The sequence below is a fragment of the Phocoena sinus genome, chromosome 6, assembly GCF_008692025.1.
Source record: "Phocoena sinus isolate mPhoSin1 chromosome 6, mPhoSin1.pri, whole genome shotgun sequence".
In the NCBI taxonomy this organism is placed as follows: Eukaryota; Metazoa; Chordata; class Mammalia; order Artiodactyla; family Phocoenidae; genus Phocoena; species Phocoena sinus.
In genome coordinates, this window is record NC_045768.1 from 1,013,928 (window position 1) to 1,036,040 (window position 22,113).

The following is a 22,113-nucleotide window of genomic DNA, read 5'->3' on the forward strand; positions in this document are numbered from 1 at the left end:
GAGGGGAGGGGAGGGGAGGGGATGGTGCGGCTGAGGGCTGGATGCTCCTTCTGGAACCTTCCAAGTGAGAGAAACGGGGATGGCACGAATGTGTCTACATAGGAGGGGCTTCGCACACGCTCCCCAGGGCCCACGGCCCACTCTCTGGCACGTCTGGAGGATTAATTCCCCCGCCTCCCCCCCCACCACTGCCCCAGTACTTTTGCCACCTCGCGAGAAGAGAGGCCAGGATGGTGCCCTGGTGGTTAGCGGCCGCCCACAGCAGTGCATTCCGAGCCTTTTAAAGAGGCTTCCGGGGGTTGGAGGGCTCGCTCACCCCCGCGCAGGTGTGCTGGTGTGCAGACCTCTGCGAGGATGAGGGCTGTGCTGTTGGCTGCCCTTCTGGCTTTGGTCTTGGTGCCCAGGGCCCGGGCCGCGTGGCTGGGCAGGCTGGACCCTCGGCAGGTGACAGCCGTCTTGTGCCAGCACATGCCTTGGGGCCGCACGGCCTCTGGGCTCCCCCAGTGCCAGCCCAGACCACGGGGGCTGTGGGTGGATGGGCTAGCCTGCGTCAGGGCCCCCAGATCAAGAGGATGGGCCGGGGCTGGAGGGACAGACCCCCTCACCCGTTCCTCCTCCATCAGCTCCTGGGGTCCTGGTACATTCTCGCCGTGGCCTCGGGGGAGAAGGACTTTGTGGTGGACAAGGCCACGAAGAACATCGAGGGGGTCACGCTGACCTTCACGCCACAGAACACTCTGAAGATGCTGTCCTCCCGGAACCGGTGCGTGGGGCTGGGGTCTGGACGGCGGGCCCCACCCTCTCCTCCCTCCCCCTCCGCGCTGGGCTCTGCTCTGAGAGCCACCCTCTGCCTGGCATCTGGGCTCTGCATCCCTGGACTCCTGGCTGGGGCACCCCTGGGTGGGACTCACGCCTTCTCCACCGGGGCCGGGCACAGCTTCTGACCTCCCCCGCTGCTGTTCCAGGCCCTTGGGTAGCTTGGCAGGGTCTCTGGTCAGCGGGAGAGGCCTCTTCTTTGCTTAAGGCCCTCCTTGAGCTGCTACTTAAGGTGGGTCCGTGCATCTGTGGCTTGGAGCCCCTGGTTCTCTCGGAAAATGAATCCCCCAGAAGACGTGGTCACTGAGGTCATTTATCAGACAGGACTTGTGGTGTCAGGCTGAGCCTTGGCCGATTTTGGCCAGTGGAGCAGACCCCACGCACACCTTGGGGCAAGGGATGCTGGAAGGAGGGGTCGTGCTTCTGGGGGACCTTGCTGCCTGGGACACCCGGGGGGAGCCAGGCAGAGGGCGGGGGGCATGGCGTGCTGGGGGAGGTGTCGTTCTAGCGTCCCCATCTTTCACGTGGGGAAGGCCAGGCAGTCACCAGCTGGTGGTGCACCACGGGCATTTCCACCCTGAATCTGGAGCCATCGCGCGGCCTGAACAGCCACGCAGACCCCGGCCTGAGAGGGGAACTTTCTCCCCGGCTCCCCGAGGCGCGCTCACTGCCTTCAGGAGATGGCGGGGCTGCCGTCCACCTGGGCCAGCCAGGCCGAGGATGCGCAAGGACCGAGGGGGTCTGTGCTGGGGCGGGGGCCCCTCTGAGTTGGGTGAACATGGGGTCACATGTGGCGTGGGTGGCAGCCCCAAAGCCACATGGCTCGGTGAGTCCTGATGAGGCTGGTGGGAAAACAATGTGCATATGGAAACCTGGCCTCTGGAGAGCCCTGGGCCCTGTGGAACAGCCGTGGACGGGGAGAGGACTACGGCAATCGCAGGGGAGGGGGGTCTCCGACACTCTTGCTGGAACCTGCTTGCGGTTGGGGCTGGTGAGTGGCCTTGCTCTGAGCCCCGTCAAGGTGCTTCTGTCTGAGGACCTCGGCCAGCCCGTCTGCAGGACTCACACTCAGACCAGGGCTTACAGGACAGGCAAGCAGCCGTTTCATTTTGTTATGTAACGTGAACTTCATTTGCCGGATTTTGAATAGGAAACACATTTGCGTGTTTCAAAAAATCAGAGTGCCCCGGGAATTCCCTGGCGGTCCAGTGGTTGGCACTCAGCGCTTTCACTGCCGAGGGCATGGGTTCGATCCCTGGTTGGGGAACTAAGATTTTGTAAGTCGCGTGGCACAGCCAAAAGAAAAATCAGAATCCCCAGGGGTGGAAAGCAGGGGTCTTCCCCCCCCACCTCAGCCAGCGGCCCCCTCCCCACAGGTGGCCCACGGTTTTGATCTGCTGCAGCTCCTCAGGGACGTTCAGGCACACGCAAGCCCACGCGCATCATTTAAACACGAGGGCCAAATACTGTTCCGTGTCAGTCCCTGCGGTCTCTGTCCTCTTTTTTTAAAAAATAAATTTATTTGTTTCATTTATTTTATTTTTGGCTGCGTTGGGTCTTCGTTGCAGTGCACGGGCTTCTCATTGTGCTGGCTTCTCTAGTTGCAGAGCATAGGCTCCAGGCGCGCAGGCTTCAGTACTTGTGGTTCGCAGGCTCCGTAGTTGTGGCTCACGGGCTTAGTTGCTCCGCGGCATGTGGGATCTTCCCGGATCAGGGCTCAAACCCGTGTCCTCTGCATTGGCAGGCAGATTCTTAACCACTGCGCCACCAGGGAACCTGCCCTCTTTTGAAACATTTAAAATTTTATTCTCTTTTGTCTTTATAGGCGACAAACTTCCCCATGTTAGTTTTTGCTTCTTTCTCTGATCACGAGGGAGTGAGACGTCTCGGTACCTGTTCCTTCTGTGTTTCCTTCCCAGCCCAGCGTCTGTTCATATCTTTTGCATACTTTTCCCTCAGGTGGGTTATTATTGACTTGCAAGAACCCTTAAGTATTAGGGATTTTTAGCCACTGTCTGCGATACAGTTAGATGCAAATATATTTCCCATTTTGTCATTTTTCTTATACCACCGAGGAGCTGTTGATAGGAAGGGCTCTTTTAGTTTTAGTGCAGGCGTAAACACCTGGCTTCTCTCAGGGCTTCTGGGTTTTGTGTTCAGAAGCCTTTCTGTCTCCCTGGAGCTAAGAGGGCCTCTGACCTCTGACCTGCTCGGGGCTGAGCCTGGGGATACATGAGCTGTGACCATCGCTGAAGGGCCCAGTCGCCCAGCTCCACTCACCCAGTGGTTCCTCTTCCTCCACTGACTGAGATGCTACCTTGTCTCCAGCGAACCTCCTCTGCTTTTTGCTTCCTTTTTGAGCTTTCTCTTCTGTTCCTTTGATTTGTCTATTTCTGTGCCAAGTCCCATTGTTTTCCCTCTTGGGGCCCCACAATAGCCCTGTCAGTTTACTGGCTTGTTTTCGCTGGTTACACTTCCTTTTAGGCTTTTCCTTGCTATTCCTGTGTCTTGCGCGGAACTGGGCCGGGAGCTGGTCTTGCTGGGCTTACAGAAGTGGGTCTGCTCATTTTGCGGACTGGCGGCTTAGGGAATTTGGCCCCTTTTGGTGTTGAGTCTCTTTATCCAGAACTGCAGACCTGGGGCTTCCCTGGTGGCGCAGTGGTTAAGAATCCACCTGCCAATGCAGGGGACACAGGTTCGAGTCCTGGTCCGGGAATGACGCCTAGAGCCCGTGCTCGGCAACAAGAGAAGCCACCGCAGTGAGAAGCCTGCACGCCACAACAAAGAGTAGCCCCCACTTGACGCAACTAGAGAAAGCCCGTGCGCAGCAATGAAGACCCAGCGCAGCCAAAAATTTAAAAAATAAATAAATTAATTAATTAACAACAACGACAACAAAACACAACTGCAGACGCCCTGTTTGTCTCATGCTCCTTTGGTGCCCTCAGCAGCGATAAAAAACTTCTAAGTTTTCTCCGTGTGGTTCTGGCAGTGCGGGTCTCTGGGGAGGTGACGGAGCAGACTCGTCTTCTGCAGGTGCCGAGCTGGCCCATTTCCCTGACAGGTTCGCTTTGGTCAAGAGCAGGGTTTCTGGCTAACTTGGGCCACCGAGGGGGAGGCGGAATCCCCTCTGCAGCCACGCTGGCCCCTGGCCGGGTCTGGGTGGCCAAACCTGTCTTCTCTCGTCCTGCATACGGACCCTGGGTGATGACAGATCCTTTTCTTTTCCAGGCTGGAGAGATGCCACCTGCATGCTGTGGAACTGATGAAACAAAATTCCAGATGGGTGTTCGGGAATCCCTGTAAGGATGCCGGCCACGGTGGTCCGGATTCCGGGCAGGCTCCATTTCCCTGACCGTGATCGGGGCCGGGTCCTGCCCCTGGCAGCCCTGGGCCCCCTGCGCCTGCAGGCAGGGTCAGCACGCAGGAGGGGAAGGGGAGGGGGCGACTCCACCCCAGGCTTCAGTGGCGTTCTCCCCCGGGAAGTGAAAGGTCCTCATTTTGTCAGAGGTTTGGCGCCAGTCCTGAGGACAGAGGACTCGACTGTGTCAGGCGGGCTCAGCTGGGACCCCAGGCCTCTCGCTGTACTGTGTGGGGGCGGGGCGGCTGGCACTCTTACCCCGTGGGGACAGGATCACGGGAGGGCACCCCAGGATGAGCTGGGACTCACCTGCTGTCCATCAGCCACCGCAAGCCTCTGTGTGCTGGAGCCGGGTGGGGGTCAGGGACCAGGGGGACAGAGCTGGGAGGCTCTCGGCCAGCTGGGGGGCCCCCCCACGAGGTCTGACCCCACCCCGGCGGCACCTGTCTCCTAGCCCTGGGTGTGCTGGAGTACCGGGTGCTGGCCACCAACTTCAGGGACTATGCCATAGTGCTCACGCAGCTGGAGCTCCAGGACGAGGCCTTCAGCACCGTGGAGCTGTACAGTGAGTGCGGCCGCGGGCGCGGAGGCCTCCCTGCCGTGCTGGGCCTCCGTGCTCCCGGGGTCCCAGCCTTGAAAGAGCCCAGCGGGCTGGCGGCCGCTCCGCTCCATCACTCATCCCTGCATGAAATCCCCACCGGGGCCCCGAGCCTTCCTTCCCTGTCGCCCCCTCCCTGCACTCGTCCTCTGTGGGAGACGTGACCCTGCCTGGAGGGAGGGACGGGGTGGGAGCTGCACGTGGTAAAGGGCCTTGGGGTCAGAAGAGCGCAGGGTCCCAAGTGTCTGTCTGGTTCCTGCTGCGGACCCCCTGCTCGCCCCCGTCCCCCAGCCCGGCTCTCAGGGGGCACCTCCCCTGCAGGCCGGATGGAGCTGGCCAGCCAGGAGGCCATGGGCCTCTTCACCAAGTGGAGCAAGGGCCTGGGCTTCTCGTCCCAGCAGCGGGCCACGCTGCAGAAGGACCGTGAGTGTCACCGAGCCTGACGCCACCGTGTGCTGAGGGGCACGGACCGTGGGGCCATTTGCTGGCTTCCGCTATGCTCGGGGACCCTCCAGGCCTCAGGGCTGGCAGGGCTCGGGGGTCTTCAAGGAGTCAGCTAGTCCCCGCCCAAAGTCAGACCTGTGGGGACGGGGGGTGCGGGGGGGGGCTGTGTGCAGGGGCCGGCAGGGCCCCGGGTGCTCTGCGGCCATGGTCTGTCTCAGGCGCCCGGCTGGGCAGGGAGACCCGCCCCGTCCTCACTGCCGTCTCACTTTCCTCCCCCAGTCACCTGTGCACGCAAGGTCTTCCAGGTAAGCGGCCTTCCTGAGCGTCCCTGAGCTCCTGTGTGGTGGGTGGAGTCTGGGGGCCCTGGGGGCCCCTCCATCCCAGTGGCTCTACCACCGCCATGCAGGGCTGGGGGCTTGGGGGAGCTGATGCCTCTCCGGGCGAGCCCAGGGTCCCCCAATGTTCCTCATGGTTTCCAGTGAATGCTGCAGCCCCCAGGGGACCGGAGGAGGCTGGCCAGATGCTACCCTCCCTGCTCAGCCTCCCAGGTGCTGGGCTTTGGGCCGGCTGCTCCCAGGGGCTCTCGACGCAGATTGCAATAAACCGGTTCCACAAACTTGTGCTATGCCTCTCGCCTGTGTCCAAGCAGGGCCCTGGGCTGAGAGCAGACAGAAGAGCCGACAGGGAGCTGCCTCCTCAGGGCTGGGTGGCTGCAGGGAGAGGCGGATGGGCGGGGTGGGCTTGTCAAGGGCTGAGCACAGAGCACAGAGCCAGCCTGGGCACGAGAGTGCGGGCCTGCAGCCCCGTCCCTCCCCAGCGGCCCTCTGGCCCGGAGGTGGGAGCTGGGCTGCAGGCGGCTGCCCCTTCCACAGGGCTCACGGCGCCCCGGGCAGGCAGGAGGCTGGTCCGCTCAATTTGGAGGACGACCCTGTGATCTGGATGAAGAGTGGGCAGGGCGCTGGGCTGGGATGCCCAGGGTGTGAAAGATTGGCTTTTCCTGGCTGGAGCTCTTGGATGGGGGGTGGGGGCAGGGACCCCAGAGGGCTCGAGCCTGTTGGTCCTCCTGTGTCCTGAAGTCCTGGCAGAGCACAAGCCGTCAGGGGAGGTGGGCTGGGAGCAGGGTGGGGACTGCCTCTCACTTGAGGTGAGGTCAGGTGTGCACAGGCTGCCACCCTCTTCACACACACGCATGTGCACCTATGCAAACACGTCAGTACCTTCTAAGGGCATCGAGAAGGCAGCCCCCGCGTCAGCGCCGGCACCATCTGAGCCCCGTCTTCACGTCCTTCACTTTCGTCCCTGTGAAGTGACTCAATGACACGTTCCAACCTTTGCCTCTCTCCCCAGGGGGCTAGGACAGGAGGCCCAGGAGCCTCCCTGCCAGGTGCAATGGCTCTAGGGGACATATGGTGACCGGAGGCCCAGGAGGTGACCTGGAGAACATCATGGTCTCCATCTTTGGGGCATCCCGGGACAGCAGCTGTGCCGCTCCGAGGGCCAAGGGTAGGGCTGGCCCTCCGTGCGGGGAGGGAGGGCCCCAAGCTCCCTCCCCGCCATTGGCCCACCAGGCTGGCTCGCGGCTGCAGGCTGGCCGGACACCCACGCAGGGCTGGTGGGTGGGGACATTTAAGCGTGGCGTCCAGCGGGCAGCTGGGAGGAGGGCCAGGATGGGGCCAGGCTGGCTGTTGCCCATGCTGGGCCTGGTGCTGGAGCTGCCTGGGGGGTCCCCGGCGCAGAAGCAGCTCCCCAGGGAGCCCCACAACCTCAACTGGGGCAAGGTGAGTCTCGTGCCCCCAGCCCACCGGCCGGGCGCCGGGGCCAGGGTGGGCAGGGGCAGCAGGAAGAGGGGTCCCTGGAAATCTTCGCAGAGCCACTGGAATCCGCTGGATGGGCTTTCAGAGGGCTCCGGCACAGGCTTCTGTTGGCCCCGTGGGGCAGCCGACGGCCTCTTTTGGGGACAGGCTGGGGCTTCAAAACTCAGCTGACGGCCGTGGGCCACATGCCAGGAGCCCCGAGGAGGGGCCGTAGCAGAGGCCCCCAGACAGGCACAGCCTGAGGTGGTCCGGAGGTGCCAGGTGGGCAGAGGGGAGGCAGCGCGAGCAGGACACGTCCTGGAATAATGAGGCCTCTGGCCGGGTGGAAGTTTCCTGTGGGGGCGGCCATGGGCACAGGCTGAGGAGACTGGGGGGCATCTGGGAGGGGTTCTGCTGCAGGGAGAGCAGTGGGACGGGGTGCGGGGGCCAGCTGGGAGGGAAGGGGCCCCCACGAGGCCCACGTGGGCAGGAAGCTCTGACACCCGGTGCCCAGGGCCCTGCCTGGTGCCGCCTCGGGCCCTAGAGCAGCCAGGCATCTGCGTCCTCAGCCTGGGGCGGCAGCGGGGGCCCCGAGGCAGGGCCGTGCCATCCTGTGGGTACTGGACGTACCCTGGGCCTCAGGCTAGGGTCACCTGTCCTGTGGGTTCTCTGGGGCTGGGGTGGGGGCTGAACCCGTGTGGCAGCCCAGACCCCATGCCCCCAGCACCCTCTCTACAGTTTTCAGGGTTCTGGTACATTGTTGCCATCGCCTCTGACACCCAGGGGTTGTTGCCGGCCAGAGACAAGAGGAAGCTGGGGGCGTCTTTAGTGAAGGTTCACAAAATGGGCCAGCTGAGGGTGGTCCTCGTCTTTAACTGGTGAGTGGACCAGGGCAGGGGTCTCAGCACATCCTCTGCAGACCCCTGAGCCCAGGGAGGGGAAAGGGAGCCGGGGGGTGGGGGCGGGGACCAGGCCCGAGCGTCAGTCTGGAAATCCCACAAGGGCTGTCTCCGAAACCCCAATACCCATCACTTTCTGCCCCTAAAACTCAAACGGCTGCTTTTGGGAGAGGCTCCCACAGTCCACCAGGGGCTCAGCGGGCAGAGGGCATTTGGAGTGTTTCCCCTGAGCTGTGGGACCGGCCCGGGTCCACGCTGGAAAGTCCCAGGGCGGCAGAGCCCAGAAGGGGCTCACAGCCCACCTCCCCCCAGGTCACAGGGGTGCAAGGCACACTCGCTGATCCTGCGGAAAGACAGGAAGAGGGCTGTGTTCAGGAACACCTGTGCGTAACCGCTGGGCCCTCGGGAGAGCAGGGGGAGGGGTGTCCAGGGCTTCCTGGCCACCGGGACCCAGGCTTGGGCTACCGACCGCACTGGCCCCAGCTGTCCTCCTCTGAGAACATGGGCCGGTGGGGATGAACGCCCAGGACACGCGGTCAGGCCACCGTGGCCCAGAGCCAACGTGGCAGGTGTGTGCCCAGGGGCCTGGGTGGAGGGGACTCTGCGGCCCTTCCAGACACCCCCGCTGGGCAGCCGGAAGGGGTCAGGGGGTCGGGACCCGCCGTCCAGGCGCGAGCAGGCGACTCTGTGCTTCTCTTCCCGTCCAGTGAAGGGGGTGGCGGGCTTCCACGTTCTGATCTCTGACTACAAGGACAGCGTGGTCTACCTGCGCCTGGGCCGGGCGGGCCAGGCCACCAAGACCCTGCTTCTCCTCAGTGAGTCCAGTGGCCGGGCGTGCGGGGCAGAGAGTGGGGGCCGAGCGGGCATCGTGCCGGACACCCAGACCAGCGGTCACACAATGGGCACTCACCCCTCAGTCCAGGGTGCCAGCCTGTGGGGTCTGGTGGTTTGCAGATGGCTGCCTTCTCGCTGTGTCCTCGCACAGGGGTTGGGGCGGTGCTCTGGTCTCGTCCTCTTCTAGTAAGGGCACCAACTCCATCATGAGGGCCCCACGCTCACGACCTCAGCTACCCCGATCACCTCCCAAGGCCTCCTATGACCACCCAGTTGGGGACTCAACACGTGAATTCGGGGGACACACGCACGTAGCCCACAGTGGCCGGTCACGGCCCGTGGGGTGTGGCCTGGCAGGAGGGGTGACGTGGGGAGGTAGGGCTGGCCGAGGATGTGAGCACAGGGAGGGAGGGAGGGAAGGAAGGAGGGAGGGAGGAGGGAGGAAGGGAGGGAGGGAGGGAAGGAAGGGAGGGAGGGAAGGAAGGGAGGGAGGGAGGGCAGAGCGCAGGACCCTGTGCGTGGAGACCATGCGGGAGGGTCTGGGAGGTGCCCCCAGGGGCGAGTGGGGAGGCCATTGCAGAGGGGGGTCAGAAAGGCAGAGGCCGGGAGGGGCAGGCTGTCCATGTGGACGCAGAGGCCCCCAGGCTGACAGCAGGATTGGGGGGCAGGAGGTGAACCAGGAAGAGGTTCTGCCCCGGGTTGGGTGGGTGGTACAGAGAGGGCGGGAGGGGGTGCTGGGGCGTCTCCGTCAGGGTAGGCCCGTCCAGGGATGCAGTGGGAGGGGCAGCAGCCAGGCCAGAAGGAACTGGAGGGCGCTGCGTGGTGACCCTGCGTGGTGACCCCACCTCCCAAGGCTCTCTGGGGACCCGCCCTGGCCGACGCTTCCTGTCACCCACCAGTAGCCGCCTGCCCCTGAGTGCACGCACCTTGCTTGTCTGTCCCAAAGCCTGCGGGCGTTCCGGTGCTGAGGGGCAGGTGCCACCTCGCACGGCTGATGGCGCGACTCTGCTTCCCCACTGCAGGCAGACAGAGCACGGCCAGCTTCCTGAGTATGAAAAAGTTCATAGACGTGTGTGAGGCTTTGGAGCTCACCCGCAGTGTGACAGTTCTCCCGAAAGATGGTAAAGTGCGGCCGCAAGCGCTCGGGCTCTGGCAGCACCGCTCCCGGCCCCGTGCCCATCCCGCTGGGGTGCTGACTCCTGTGGGGGACAGAGAGGTGGAGCGGTGACAAGGGCACTTGTTAAAGATCTAAAGCCACCGTGAATGCACGGCCACGTGTGCGAGGCCACGGCACCCAGAGCACAAATGCTGCCTTGGCCAGGTCTCTGCCATGTGGCTGGGGGTCGGGGCTGCACGGCTTTGCCCTCTGCGGTGCCCGAGGCCCCCGGGAGAGCCAGTCCCCCACCCCCTCACTGCCTCTTTCCTCTCCCGCAGCTTCCTGTGCACACACCATCCTGCCGTGAGAGTGAGCTGCCACCCACCTGCTCTTCCCTTTGAGGCTCGACTTGTGGTCCACCTAGACCGCAGGAGTGTTGTTCCAAATTGCAGGCTTTCACATCCAACTGGTTGTTGAGTGGTGTTTGGGGACCCCAGGCCTCTGATGATGTGGAACCTGGGGCCCGTGGCTGTAGCCCAGCAGGGTCCTTTACGATCACTGAGGGATGGGGTGAGGGGCAGATGCTGACCAGGCGGGGGATGCGAAGCCAGGCCCCGTCGGCCTGTGTCCTCTGGATTCCGCGGCAAAAAGGTGCGGCTGGGCCTTTTCTGCTGCAAAATAGACCACGGGTCCCATGTAACGTGCCACGTGCTTTCTCTGCAGTGAGTCTCTGCCACCGTCCTCCGCGTTCCGTGACACCCTACACTGTCTCAGGAAGCCGTACACTTATACGCACCACATGCATGTCGCGGACATCGTGCTGGCTGCTGGGGAGAGCAGTGGGCACACAGGCAGCCGTGGTTCTCTCTTTAGGAGAGGCGGACGCTGACTCAGTCATCCAAGCACACGGTCATAGACCCTCAGGAATACGTCCAGAGGTGCCAAGTGCTCACCACAGCAGGCCTGGCTCATTCCAGGTCGGGAGGAAGGGTCAGGGAGAGCTTCTTGGAGGAAGTGACGTTTGAGCTGAGAAATGAAAGGCGGTGCGGGTTGAGAAAGTTATGGTGAGGCTGGGAGGGAGCAGGCCCTCCCTGGAAGATGAAACAGTCTGAAAAAGCCCAGAGTGGTGGAGATGGAGGGGAGGGCGTGGGTGCAGGGCCGGGGCTGAGCTTGGAGCAGCTCAGGGATGCCCGGATGCAGGTGTCCTGAGGGAGTGCGAGTCTAGAGCAGAGGTCAAGGTGGGAGACAGATATTTTGGAGTGACTGATATTTATTTGGTGACAGAGGCTGCACACGGATGAGATCACCTAAGGAGAAAACAACAGGATTGAATCAGTCAGCCCCTGCTGCTTAACAAACAGCCACACAGATGTATTTTTATTTTATTTTTTTGGCCACGCCACGTGGCTTGTGGGCTCTTAGTTCCCCAACCAGGGACTGAACCCGGGATTCACCTGGGCAGTGAGAGTGCCGAGTCCTAACCACTGGACCAGCAGGGAATTCCCCCCTACGAATGTGTTTAGCTGCCCTGCCTGGGGCTCAGCTTGGGATTGGCTGATGTAGGCTGGGCTTGGCTTGGGATTGGCTGATGTAGGCTGGGCTTAGCTTGGGATTGGTTGATGTTGGCTGGGCTCAGCTTGGGATTGGCTGATGTAGGCTGGGCTCAGCTTGGGATTGGCTGATGTAGGCTGGGCTCAGCTTGGGATTGGCTGATGTAGGCTGGGCTCAGCTTGGGATTGGCTGATGTAGGCTGGGCTTGGCTGTGGAGCTCGGCTGCATTTGTTCTGACAGTTTTGTGTCGGCGGGAGGTGGGTTGATCTGGGCCGGCTCTGCTCCGCTTGTCCTTCAGCTGTGGCACTTGTCTCGTGGCTGTGAAGAAGGAACAGGGGCCCTTTGAAGGCTCAGAACGGGCACAGCGTCACTTTGCATCATCCTCTGAGTCACTGCCTGGTACTCACTCTCAGCCACAACAGCTCACGTCAGGGGTCTTCGTCCCACCTTGCGTCTCAGGTCCCCCGAGTCTCCTGTAACCGGGGTGCTGGAAAGTGGACCCTTGTGGTCTGCGTCCTGCAGGGGCTCCGCTACATCACACACCTTCCAGCTAAACGAGAAGTGGCCCCAGCCCAGGGGTCAGCATCCCCAGTGGACCAAGGGCGGATGACGGCCTGGGAGCTCCCGCCCAGGAAGGAGAGGGGCGGCCCCCTCTGGAGGTGGGTGTCCCTGAAGCACTGGCTCTGTGGCTGCAGTGTGCTGTCCTCTTGTCTCTGTCCTCTGAGACGCTTCCGTTTCACATGTTCACTTGCTCCGGTCACATCTGAAGGAGGCGTCAGGACACACGCCATGTGTGCAAGGCGCTCAGCCCGTCTCCTGACTGGAGAAGTCACCCCGCGGCAGCCGTACCCCCACCTCAGCCACGCGGGGCTTCTGACACTTGGAGGGTTTTCTGTATATTTGATTCCAATGTACTCCAGGTGCCCAGGGCCACCCCAGGGTCCTTTAGGAAACGTGCCTCTTTCTCCAGGTTTGAGGATTAGAATTTGGGGGCGCTCAGCCTCGAGGACCTCCCTGGCAATTTAATTCTTCCAGAGGTCCAACAAAAACATCGCACCCCAGTCTTGATTTGGTCTGTACCCTGAGGACGTGTCTCGCTGCGGCGCCGGGATTGAGTTTTGTTGCCTGTCTGCATTTTAACAGCCATGTCCTAGATTTGACCCCCGGCCAGCCTCAACCCTCCCATGGAGTTTACTCTGAGATGAGAGTCCCTCAGATCCTGGAGGACCCCTGCCCACCCTTCCCATGCGGAGCCCATCCCTCTGGGCCTCCCCACAAGGGCACAGGTGCACACACACACACACACACACACACACTCACACACTCACACACACACTCACACACTGACTGCCCTGCTGGGGGTCAGAGGGGAGTGCATATGGGGGAGGTGAGAGGGTTGAGAAGGAGGTTGGGGGCAGCTCTGCCATGGGGCAGGGATATTGACCGCCTAGCAACATGCCTGGTCCCATAGCACAGGGAGGGGAGAGATGCCAGGCTGATGGCAGGGGGTCCCCAGGGTGCCCAGGGTCCGGGGCCCTAGGATGAGACCTGCCCCTACTGTGGAGGGGCTATAGGAGAGGAGGCCTCAGCCTACTTCTCTGTAAAGTGGGTGCACAGACACGGTGATCCCTAGGGTCCATAAGCTTGCAGAGGCGTCTGCGGGCCTTGGTTCTCCATCCCTGACCCACTCTGCTCCGAGTCCATGGAAAATGCTTTCTACCCCCTGAGGCCCTTCTGAACCGGGGGCAGCCTAGGGACCTGGGGGACTGGGGACCTGGGGGTGTAGAAAGTGGCAGAGACTGGACCACTCGTCGGGGACCAGGGACAAGACCCTCCTTGCTGGCGCCTGGGGGTCCGCATTTGGAAGTGGGTGGAGTCACGGCCCTGGTTGGGATGAGGAGGCCTCCGGAGTGAACTGGACCTGAGGACAGTGGAGGGAAAGAGGGAAGCAAGAGGGGCTCTGAGGTCCCTCTCATCCCCCAGGAGCCGGCAGGTCCTGCTCGTTTGCCCTCTCGGCCGTGGTGGAACCACCGCCTTGAGGACCCCCAACAAGTTCTGTGGTTAGTTTTCTGGTCTCGGGCCTGGGGCTGCAGTTCCTGGGATGACCACCAGGGGGAGGGCCGTGCGCACTCTACTGGATGGAGCAACTGGAGCAGGGAAGGGACACCCGGGGTCATTCTGGGCGTCCCCCTGCCGCGGACCCAACAGGCACCTTTTATTGTTAGCCTCCAGGCCCACAGTGGGAGCTGCTCAGAGGCGGGAGGGGGCTCTGAGACCCTCTATAGATCATTCAGCTACCGTCCCCCCTGCACTCACCCTGAGCAGGGGCCCTGTTAGCCCTGGGGGCGGTGCTGACATGACAGATGGTCCCTGCCCTGCAGGAGCTCACAGCCTGGAGGGGCAGATGGACAAGAGCAGGAAAGCAAATTCACGTGGGAGAGAAGGGCAAGTGCTCTAGGGAATGAGTCAGGGTCCTGGAAGGAGGGCCAGGAGCCCCTGGGGGTCTAAAAGGCTCCCTGGTGACATTGACGCCGGGACCAGAAAGACAAGAGCAGCCAGCCCTGCACACTCTGTGACAGTGAGCTGGGGCGGAGCTCAAAGGTGCAGAGACTCGGAGGCAGAAGAGAATCTGGCCGGAGAGCAGGCGAGACAGCAGCCAGTGTGGCTGGAGAGAGCTGGGAGGAGAGGAGGTGGGGGGATGGGGGAGGCAGGGCCAGACCCGGGGCCGGAAGGACGTCCCGGTGTCTGTGCCATGCGACAGCATCCCCTGACGTAGCGCGTACGAGGACAAACACTGACCCCCTCAGTGTCTGTGACCAGGAGGCAGGCTCAGCTCAGCTGGGAGCCTCTGCCCCGAGGTCCCCCAGGAGGCTGGGCTGTGGTCTCAGCTGAGGCTCAGTCAGGGAGGGGTCTGTCTCTGAGACCATTCTCGGGTTATTGGCGGGATTCAGTCTGGACGGGGGCTCGGGTCTTTCCTGTCTGTGGGCCGGGACCCAGTGTCGGTTCTTTGCACTGGAGCCTCTTAGGGCAGCCCGTTAATACCTGATTGCTTCTCTAGAACATTGGACCAGAGACAGAGAGACAGAGACGGGGAGAGAGAATGGACACAGGAGGGAGGGAACCAGGCAGAAAGTCACAGACTTTTCATAAACCAGTCTTGGAAACAACCTCCCATCCCTTTTGCCCAATTCTGTTAGTTTGAACCCAGTCCCACAGCCCATCCACCCTCAGGGGAGGGATGACACAGGCATGTGTGGCAGAGGCAGGGACGCTGGGAGCCGTCGTGGGGCGGCCCACCCACAGGCCGAGGTGAGACAGGACGGGAGGACCTGGAGGGTTGTATGTTATCTAGCATTCATCTATGGAATAAAGTACATTATTTCATTTTTATCTTTTAAAGGTTTTTACTCCGAGGACAATAAATGTAAAATAATGAATTCTAAAGGATTTAAGAATTAACTAAAGAACAAAGTCCTCCCACTCTAGCAGGTGGTGGCCCATTTCCCGCCCTCCCCCTCTGTGTGTGCCTGTGCTTTTGCGGGAATCGGGCAGGGAGGATTCTGGCGCATGTGCTCTTCCAGAACCCGGTTTCCCCTGGCGGACACTGCTCAGTCCATCCTCTTCCTCTTTTGCATTTCCTGGGGCCCCGAATCACAGTTTCCGAAGAGCCCCTACTGTGCGTGTTGCGTCCATTTCCTATTTATCCCCCTCATCACTGTGCTGAAGGGAACGTCCGCGTCCATACATCTTTGTTTATAACAGATTCCTGGAAGTGGAGAGTCTCGGTCGAATGCAAACATGATTTTAACGTTGGTCACAGTTTCCAACGTCTGAGATCTCCTTGACCACTCTGAGCCTCGTTTGGGAAAGCAGGGGTCCACACTCTGGGGCTGAGACCCCTGGGAGGGCGGCAGAGGCGGGGCTGTGGGGGGGGTGGGCGTGAGCGTATGAGACAAGGTTTGTGCTGGACACACAGGGCGCAGTCCCCAGAGGCTGAGGTTAGGCCGGGAGCAAAGATGGTCGCCCCCTACGTCCCCAGCTTCCAGAGCTCCAGCTCCGACCAGTGACCCTGCCTGGGCCTGGGGAGGACTGTGGGTGTTGAGCTGCAGTGTGGCAGAGCCGGAAGCCCCTCCCCCTGCCCCCAGGAGCTGTTCAAGAAAGCGATGCCCTACCACTGCCTGGGCTCCATCTGGTCCCAGAGGGACAAGAAGGGCAGGGAGCACTTGGCTTTCACCGTTGTGCCACTGTCACTCAGTTCAACAGTGTGACCAACTGCGTCATCACCACCTGCCTCGGGGACCGGAGCGTGACGGCCCGCGGCAGGGCGGTGGAGCAGTCGATCCAGGGGTGGCCGAGGGATGCTGTGAGAGGGGCGGGGAAGTCCCTCTCCAGTTTTGGAAACTTCTTGTTCTTGGAGAATTGGATCTCTGGCTTGCCAGCTGCTCCCTCTGGCTGGGACTTAGCTTCCTCCAGGCTGTTGGGTGGGTGGGAGGGGACGGGTCCTTCCTTCCCCAAACCAGCTCAGCCTGTGCCTGCAAAACCACGCCCCATAGCTCCTTCTGTTTGCACTGTGCTTCAAGGGGAGGGCACCCCACCTGCCCAGGGACAGGGTGCTGCTGGGAATGCTCTTGGCTAAGGGGCCAAAGGGGCTGCCCAGAGGGGCAGGTCTGGGCTTCCCCACTCTGCCCCGAGGACAGGCGCTGCTAACCACAGAGAATCCTGTAGGATTGTGGCCTTGCACTGGGGAGTAGCCCAAGTCAGCAATAACTTGTTAGCGTGTGAGAAACCTCAGAGGACTAATGAATTCATGGCGGGTCCTTGCTGACCCCACTTCAGAGGTCTCCCTGTCAAAGGGGGCAAAGTGTCGCTCCCCGGCGACCCCCGGCAGCCCCTACCCCGTGTCAGAGGTGGGACCCAGGAGACCCCTCCTGAGAGAGCGAAGGCAGAGTTCCCTACGCTGTAAGAAACGTGAAGCTTTAGCAGGGCCTCAGACCCAGCCTGAGTGGCAGGGGCTCCAGGGGCGCTGCGGCAGGGAGAGCAGCTCAGCCAAGGCTCCCCAGAAAGCGGGAGGCCCTTCTGCAGGGAACAAAGAGGTGGCCCCAGCTGCAGGGACGCTCGTGGGGTCACGGCAGTAACTACGGGAGACGTTATCAAGTGCCTCTGTGCCTGGCCCTGTTCTAAGCGCTTCGAGGAAGCTGACTCGTGCCGTCCCGCCGGCCACTGGTCCGGGCCGTACGCGCGGGCGGGAAGGCGGGACTTCCTGACAGCTGGGAGGGGCTGGCTCGGGAAGGGCCCGTGGACGCGATAGGTGAGCCCAGGAGGCGCGGAGCTCGGCCGAGGTACGGAGGCGCCACATGCTCGGTGCAGCCTGGAGGGTCCGCTAGAGGGCGCTGCGGCTGCGGCGAACTCGGGGAGGGCGCGGGTTGGGCCTCGCGGGCCGCCGTCCGCGCTATAAAAGGCGCGGCGCGCAGTCGCGCGGCCTTTCCGGGCTACGGGGATGGTGGGGTGCCGGGCTCGGGTCGCCGCCGGCCGAACCCCGACCCCCGCGTCTCCATCGTGGGTCGCGATGGTCGAATGTGCGCCCGGGTCCGCGGGATAGGCGGGCGCAGAGGTCCCTTGTGTTGGCGGGGGTGGGTGCGGCGAGGTTCCGGCGCCTCCGCGTAGCATCGTGGGGCCGGGGCTGGGGGCGCCGCGGATTGCTATGCTTTCCGCACCTTCCCGGCTCTGAAGCCTCGAGAACACGGCTATAGGCAGCAGTAGTTTAACGGGTGAGTCGGGACATTTCATTCGGAAATTGCCCCCTCCCGCCTTCGGCGCCACTGCTTTCCCTGCTTGCGACCTTGAGGGAGTCACGTTATGCTCCTGGCCATCTGTTGTTTTGTTTTTAAACGGACTGGTTGTCACCGCTTACTGAGCTCTAAGAGTGAGGCGATCTCCGAACTATAGTGGGTGTGAATGCGGTGGCCTCCTTGTGGAAGGGGTGGCTGCATTCATAGCCTGGTCCCTTGATCACCTGCGGTCTGCGCTGCTGTATTGTAACCTGCAATTTCCACACACCCCAAATTAAACAGGGAGTAAAACACGGAGGGTACCTGGGTTTGGTGTGTAGGCCCTGGAGATCAAATGCAGCAAAATAAAGCCTGGGTGAAGGGCCTTTTTGTGGGCTTGTAAGGTTGTTATAAAGCGTGGATTTCTTTTTTTCTCTAGGGAGTTTGCCTGCTGGGAAGTAGGGGCCTGCTGGGGTCTCAGGTGAGTTGACACGTGTGCTGGGACAGGTTTGCGCTGAAGAATAATTTTTGTGCTAGTTGAATGCCTTTTTTGTTACATTTTAAGCACGGGGCCAGGGCATCCATGTGGTCAGGGAATAAAAACTTGAGTTATTTAATCTTCTGTAGGCACTGCCCCTAGAGGCGTTGCAGGTGTGGTTGCTGTACCACATCTGTGTCATTAGGTGGCGGAGAGAAGAGAGGCCTGACTGTGCCCAGCGTCCTGGCCCGTGGATGTCTGGATGATTGATAGTCTGACACTTGACTGTGCTGACTGGGGGTGTGTCTACCGGCAGCCTGAAGCCTGTCGTGTAAAAGCACTCTTAATTCCCTCCTAGTTCTTGGCCGGCCCTGGAACACGAGGTTGCCAGGTGTGTGACGGCAGCAGGTAGGAGTGACCCGCTGGTGCAGTGATGAGCAGGAAAGGTGAGTGGGTTTCAGTAAGACTGACTTGCTGAAGGTCTGTCACATTGGACTAAAGGGTGGCCCTAAAATTTTCCTTTCTAGCGTGAGCGCAATAATAACCACCTAACAATCTGAAATAATGAGACTTACATTAGGTGGATCCATGGGTAGTTACTCTCTCTTAAAAGAAATTTTATGATGGGTTGTGCAGCCAGAAACTCTAGAAATAAAGTTGCCAGGTTTAAACGTTACAGAGACAATTCCGAAGGCCGGCTGTGCTACCTTACGTGAGGCTTTTCTAAATTCTAGACGATTCCAAAGGCCGGCTGTGCTGCCTTACGTGAGGCTTTTCTGAATTCTAGAGGACTGTTTCTTGTGTTGCTTTGTATAGTGTACTTTGATCCGTTGATCTATCTAGGACCTCACTAGTAGCTCCCTGGGAGAGGGTGCAGAGATTTCTGAGGAGGGTCCTCCTGGCTGCACTACGGTCCCCTGGGTTCATCAGACACCAGCCTATTGCCAGGTGCCAGCATAGGCAGCCCTTTTCAATTTTTGCCTCGGGCTGCCCATTGCGGGTCTGAAAGGTGACGGTGGAAAGGTGAAGGGTTCATGTGTCAGTAGCAGCCTTCACTACTTCTTTTTTATATATAAATTAATTTATTTTTGGCTGCGTTGGGTCTTCGTCGCTGCACATGGGCTTTCTTTAGGTGCGGCGAGCGGGGGCTCCTCTTCACTGGAGCCACGGGCTCTAGGCGCTCGGGCTTCAATAGTTGTGGCGCAGGCTCAGTAGTTGTGGCTCACGGGCTCAGTTGCTCCGCAGCATGTGGGATCTTGCCGGACCAGGCCTCGAACCTGTGTCCCCTGCATCGGCAGGCGGGTTCTTAACCACTGCACCACCGGGGAAGCCCAGCCTCCACTAGTTTTAAATACTGGCAACAGTAATAACGGTAGCCAGCTTTTCCTGCGCTCTGATTCTGGGCCGACCACTTGTTGTTCAGCACAGGAAGGACAGCGGCTGTTGGCCTGTGAACCTCGGCAAGAATGACCAGCCGACACGGTCCAGACCGAGGTGAGAGGCGGTGCTCTTCTGAGCTCCTCCTGGAGGCCTGCTGGGCGGGCGGGACACTGCCCTGCAGATGCCGGGCTTGCTGGCACCACGGGTGTGGCAGCCCTGCTGCACCTGTGACGTTGGGGCGGAGAGGAAGCGGCTATTTCTACGCTCAGTGCTCAGAACAGTGGGCGCTAAGAATGGTTTGTAGCCGGACATCACCAGAAGCTGCAGGAGGGAGCACCTTGTTTCCACGTGCACTTGCAGTGGGAGCTGTGTGCAGGCCCTTGAAGACTTCGATGTTTTTTGTTTATAAAATAAAGCTCGTTGTGAGAATTAAATGAGATATGTGTACAGGCATATGGCAAGCTTTGGGCACAATGGGATTGACCAGGAGAGAGTCCTTACTGGAAATGAATGTTCTGTTGGTCTGACTGGCGAGGAGTTTTTAGGAATCCCTGGGCGAGTTTGACCTGCATCCCTGGCTGAGGGCCGCTGAGCTGGTATCAAGGTCCTGTGGGGCTTCCAGGCCATGTTCAGAGTAGGACCCTAGGTGGGGATGAGGGGGGCGCCCAGAGCCACTGGTCCACGAGCGCTCGTACTCTGAGGACCTTGAGACGAGTCACTCTGGAAGGAAGGCCAGAGGTTCGCTCCTGGCTTTTGTCCTGTTGGTGAGGCAGAAGTCGGGCCCCTTTGTGGAGCCCCTCGACGGGCCGACTGTAACCCTATAAAATGATCCTCCAGACCAGGGGTGTCGTGGTCTCCTTGCAGATGGAGAGTGCAGTTTGCTGTTTGCCGAAATGTTGAAGTTGGAGGGTTGGACAAAAGCTGTAGGTTAGTGGCTCTTCGCCTAGGGGCAGTTTGTCCCCCTCCCAGGGCACGTGGCAACTCGCAGGGCAGGAAAGGGATGGGGTGCTGCTGGCGTCTAGTTGGTGGGGTCCAGGGCTGTGGCTGCATGTCCTGTGGTGCCCAGGACAGCCCCACAGTAAAGCTACAGGGTCCCAAATGCTGGTGGGGCCAAGGCTATAGAAGATAATTTGGGAGGGATTCACGGATTGGATTCCGTTTCTCAGGTCCGTGGGCCCAGCTTGGTCCTCTGCGGCTGGTCAGTGGAACAGACCTGCAGGTGTGGCTCCTGTCACTCTAGGACTGGCTTCAGGACAGGTAAGTTGGGAGCGGGGTGCCTGGCTGGGGGTCTGACAGAACTTTTGGACCCTTTAATACAAGCACATGGTATCAGTTGTGGGTGTGCTTTGAGGAGAGGTGAGCATGTCCCAGTAGCTGACAGTGAAGGCCTCGGTGGGCAGAACTGGCGGTGAGGCAGGACAGTGGCCTGACCTCAGCCACCTCCCCCGTTAGACAGCGTGTTGGCAGCAAATGGCCAGGCCTGTGGCTCAGGGCGGCCCGGCCGGCTGGCTCGGGCCAGAAAGAAGCACTTCCAAGACGGCATGCCCGAGGCTCCTCGCGACGGGACAGCCGGCTTCCGCCGGAGCTGGTGTGACCCAGCCTCAGAGCCAGCCCCGGTGCCCTTGGGAGGGACCGTAGGGTGGGCGGGAGCGGCCTGCACAGCGTGTGTCTGGTTGGTCCTTAATCCCGGTTTTGGAAGTGTGCTCTCTATTTTGTTGTGTTTTGTTTTTTTGAGAATCTGGAACTTTTGGCTGCTACTAAGCAGCTACCAGCGTTTTTGCCCACTTCCTCGTGTCGTGTGCTGTGGCTTGTCAACTGGAGTGGGGTTGGGGTGAGAGTGTAATTGCCGGAAGCAAGCCGACTTGGGCAGAGAGGGTGGCAGGTGGCAGGTGGCGGTACATCCGGTAGGTCCACCTTTGAGCCCGGCAGCAGCTGGGTTTCCTGTCCCATCCTACTTGGTAGAACCTCCCTGGCTGAATTCCCCTAGAAACTGGGTGGAACGGTCAGAAGGCGAGGGGAGCAGGGCTTGGCGTGTCTGGCAGGAGAGGCTGAAGAGGCTTGAGCAGCTGTGTCCTTGCGTTCCAGAAGCCGGGTGCTCTGCTGAGGAGGCTCGACTGGGGTCCAGCCCACCCAGCGCTGGGAGGCGTGGCGAGTGGGTCATCTCTGTTTTCTGTCTGCAGATCCGGCCGGAAGAGCCCAGGGCACCGCCCTCAGTTCTCCAGAAGTGTGTGCCAGAGTGGAGCCAGGAGGGGTGTGTGCGACAGCACGGGGGCCACGCATGTCCAGTCTGCTGGCAAGGGCAGTGGGGAGCCGGGGGAAGTCATGGCCTTGCGAATGTCCTCTGATGAAAAGGAACCTGCGGGCTTAATAAAATAACTTGTGTGTGGAACGTCGGTGCGCCGAAAAGCAGTTGTGTGTGCTTCTCCCCCTTGGCGTGGATCAGCGGTGCTGAGGCAGCGGGCGCGACACGCAACTGTGAGCGGAGACCTTCTGGAATCCCCAGACTCCAGGGAAACTGAAGGTGACGGCCAGCCTAGTGAAGAGGACAGGGGGCGGGGGCGGGGGCGGCAGCCCAGCAGGCGCCCCTCGTCTCGGGGCCCTAATCCTGGCTCCAGCCCGCTGGTCAGGGGAGCGGCACGGTCTCCTGGGTGAGCAGAGCCCACAGTCCTGAGCCGTTCTTCGCTGTGTTGGGTCATCTCCCCCCATCCAGGGGGGGAAATCTAGATGAGGTTTAAGAACTAGTGATTTAAGAATGTGGATCTCATAGTTGGAACACGTGTCTTCAGCACAAGGTGTTAAAGTGAACGGAAGGATTCAACCCCTTTCCAAGGAGGGTGTCTCCATGTGGGCAGGACTAGAGAATGAATGGGTCTTGAATAAACTGTCTTGACTTGCGCTTCTCTGTCTTACCAGCTGAGGGCGTGAGAGGGTCAGGCTCCTGGGCTCACAGCTTCCTGTTTCCGGGGGAGGAGGGAACAGGGGTCCCTTGGCCTCTTCCCGGACAGTGGGTGTTACACCTAGCGGCTCATTGGCACCAGTGGAGAAGCCTTCGTAGGCTGGGCCACACTGCTCTGGGCAGCACAGGGAGAAGTTAG

General features: G+C 60.9%; 2 protein-coding genes, 1 long non-coding RNA gene and 2 other non-coding genes across 7 annotated transcripts; 4 read left to right on the forward strand and 1 right to left on the reverse strand.

Annotated features, from left to right (window-relative positions):
* Window positions 1–313: 313 nt before the first annotated feature.
* LCN6 (lipocalin 6) lies at window positions 314–10,305 on the forward strand. Of its 3 annotated transcripts, XM_032636411.1 has the most exons (11): window positions 314–444; window positions 624–763; window positions 4,048–4,118; window positions 4,632–4,742; window positions 5,097–5,198; window positions 5,499–5,524; window positions 7,751–7,890; window positions 8,224–8,294; window positions 8,619–8,726; window positions 9,768–9,866; window positions 10,180–10,305. In XM_032636411.1, the coding sequence occupies exons 1-11, from the start codon at window positions 355–357 to the stop codon at window positions 10,206–10,208; spliced, it is 987 nt and encodes a 328-aa protein (XP_032492302.1). In that variant the 5' UTR covers window positions 314–354; the 3' UTR covers window positions 10,209–10,305. The 3 variants fall into 3 exon arrangements, with proteins under 3 accessions (XP_032492302.1, XP_032492301.1, XP_032492303.1); XM_032636410.1 differs by having other exon boundaries at window positions 9,768–10,249; XM_032636412.1 differs by lacking the exons at window positions 7,751–7,890; window positions 8,224–8,294; window positions 8,619–8,726; window positions 9,768–9,866; window positions 10,180–10,305 and adding an exon at window positions 5,699–7,679.
* On the reverse strand, window positions 9,466–10,826 carry LOC116756133. The gene is made up of 3 exons (XM_032636414.1): window positions 10,638–10,826; window positions 10,227–10,512; window positions 9,466–9,790 (listed from the first exon to the last, which is right to left on the reverse strand). Exons 1-3 carry the CDS (start codon window positions 10,655–10,657, stop codon window positions 9,494–9,496), a joined length of 603 nt encoding a protein of 200 aa, XP_032492305.1. The 5' UTR covers window positions 10,658–10,826; the 3' UTR covers window positions 9,466–9,493.
* A 6,054-nt stretch (window positions 10,827–16,880) lies between these two features.
* Window positions 16,881–21,407, forward strand: LOC116755581. The gene is made up of 5 exons (XR_004350399.1): window positions 16,881–17,160; window positions 17,600–17,641; window positions 17,997–18,084; window positions 20,185–20,275; window positions 21,199–21,407. It is a non-coding gene; the product is annotated as an uncharacterized LOC116755581 (long non-coding RNA).
* On the forward strand, window positions 17,790–17,920 carry LOC116756191. The gene has a single exon (XR_004350563.1). It is a non-coding gene; the product is annotated as a small nucleolar RNA SNORA17 (small nucleolar RNA).
* Window positions 19,199–19,332, forward strand: LOC116756188. Its single transcript, XR_004350561.1, has one exon. It is a non-coding gene; the product is annotated as a small nucleolar RNA SNORA43 (small nucleolar RNA).
* Window positions 21,408–22,113: the final 706 nt, after the last annotated feature.

Bases quoted from the DNA above. Each gene is read 5' to 3' on its own strand.
- LOC116756133 (XM_032636414.1), bottom strand. From the start codon at position 10,657: ATGTCCGCGACATGCATGTG. The intron at 10,513-10,637 runs GTGCGTATAAGT...TCTATTTTGCAG, and splicing joins ATGTCCGCGACATGCATGTG to CAGAAAAGGCCCAGCCGCAC. The intron at 9,791-10,226 runs GTGGGTGGCAGC...TTTCATACTCAG, and splicing joins AGCCTCAAAGGGAAGAGCAG to GAAGCTGGCCGTGCTCTGTC.
- LCN6 (XM_032636410.1), top strand. From the start codon at position 355: ATGAGGGCTGTGCTGTTGGCTGCCCTTCTGGCTTTGGTCTTGGTGCCC. The intron at 5,525-7,750 runs GTAAGCGGCCTT...CCCTCTCTACAG, and splicing joins GTGCACGCAAGGTCTTCCAG to TTTTCAGGGTTCTGGTACAT. The intron at 8,727-9,767 runs GTGAGTCCAGTG...TCCCCACTGCAG, and splicing joins CAAGACCCTGCTTCTCCTCA to GCAGACAGAGCACGGCCAGC.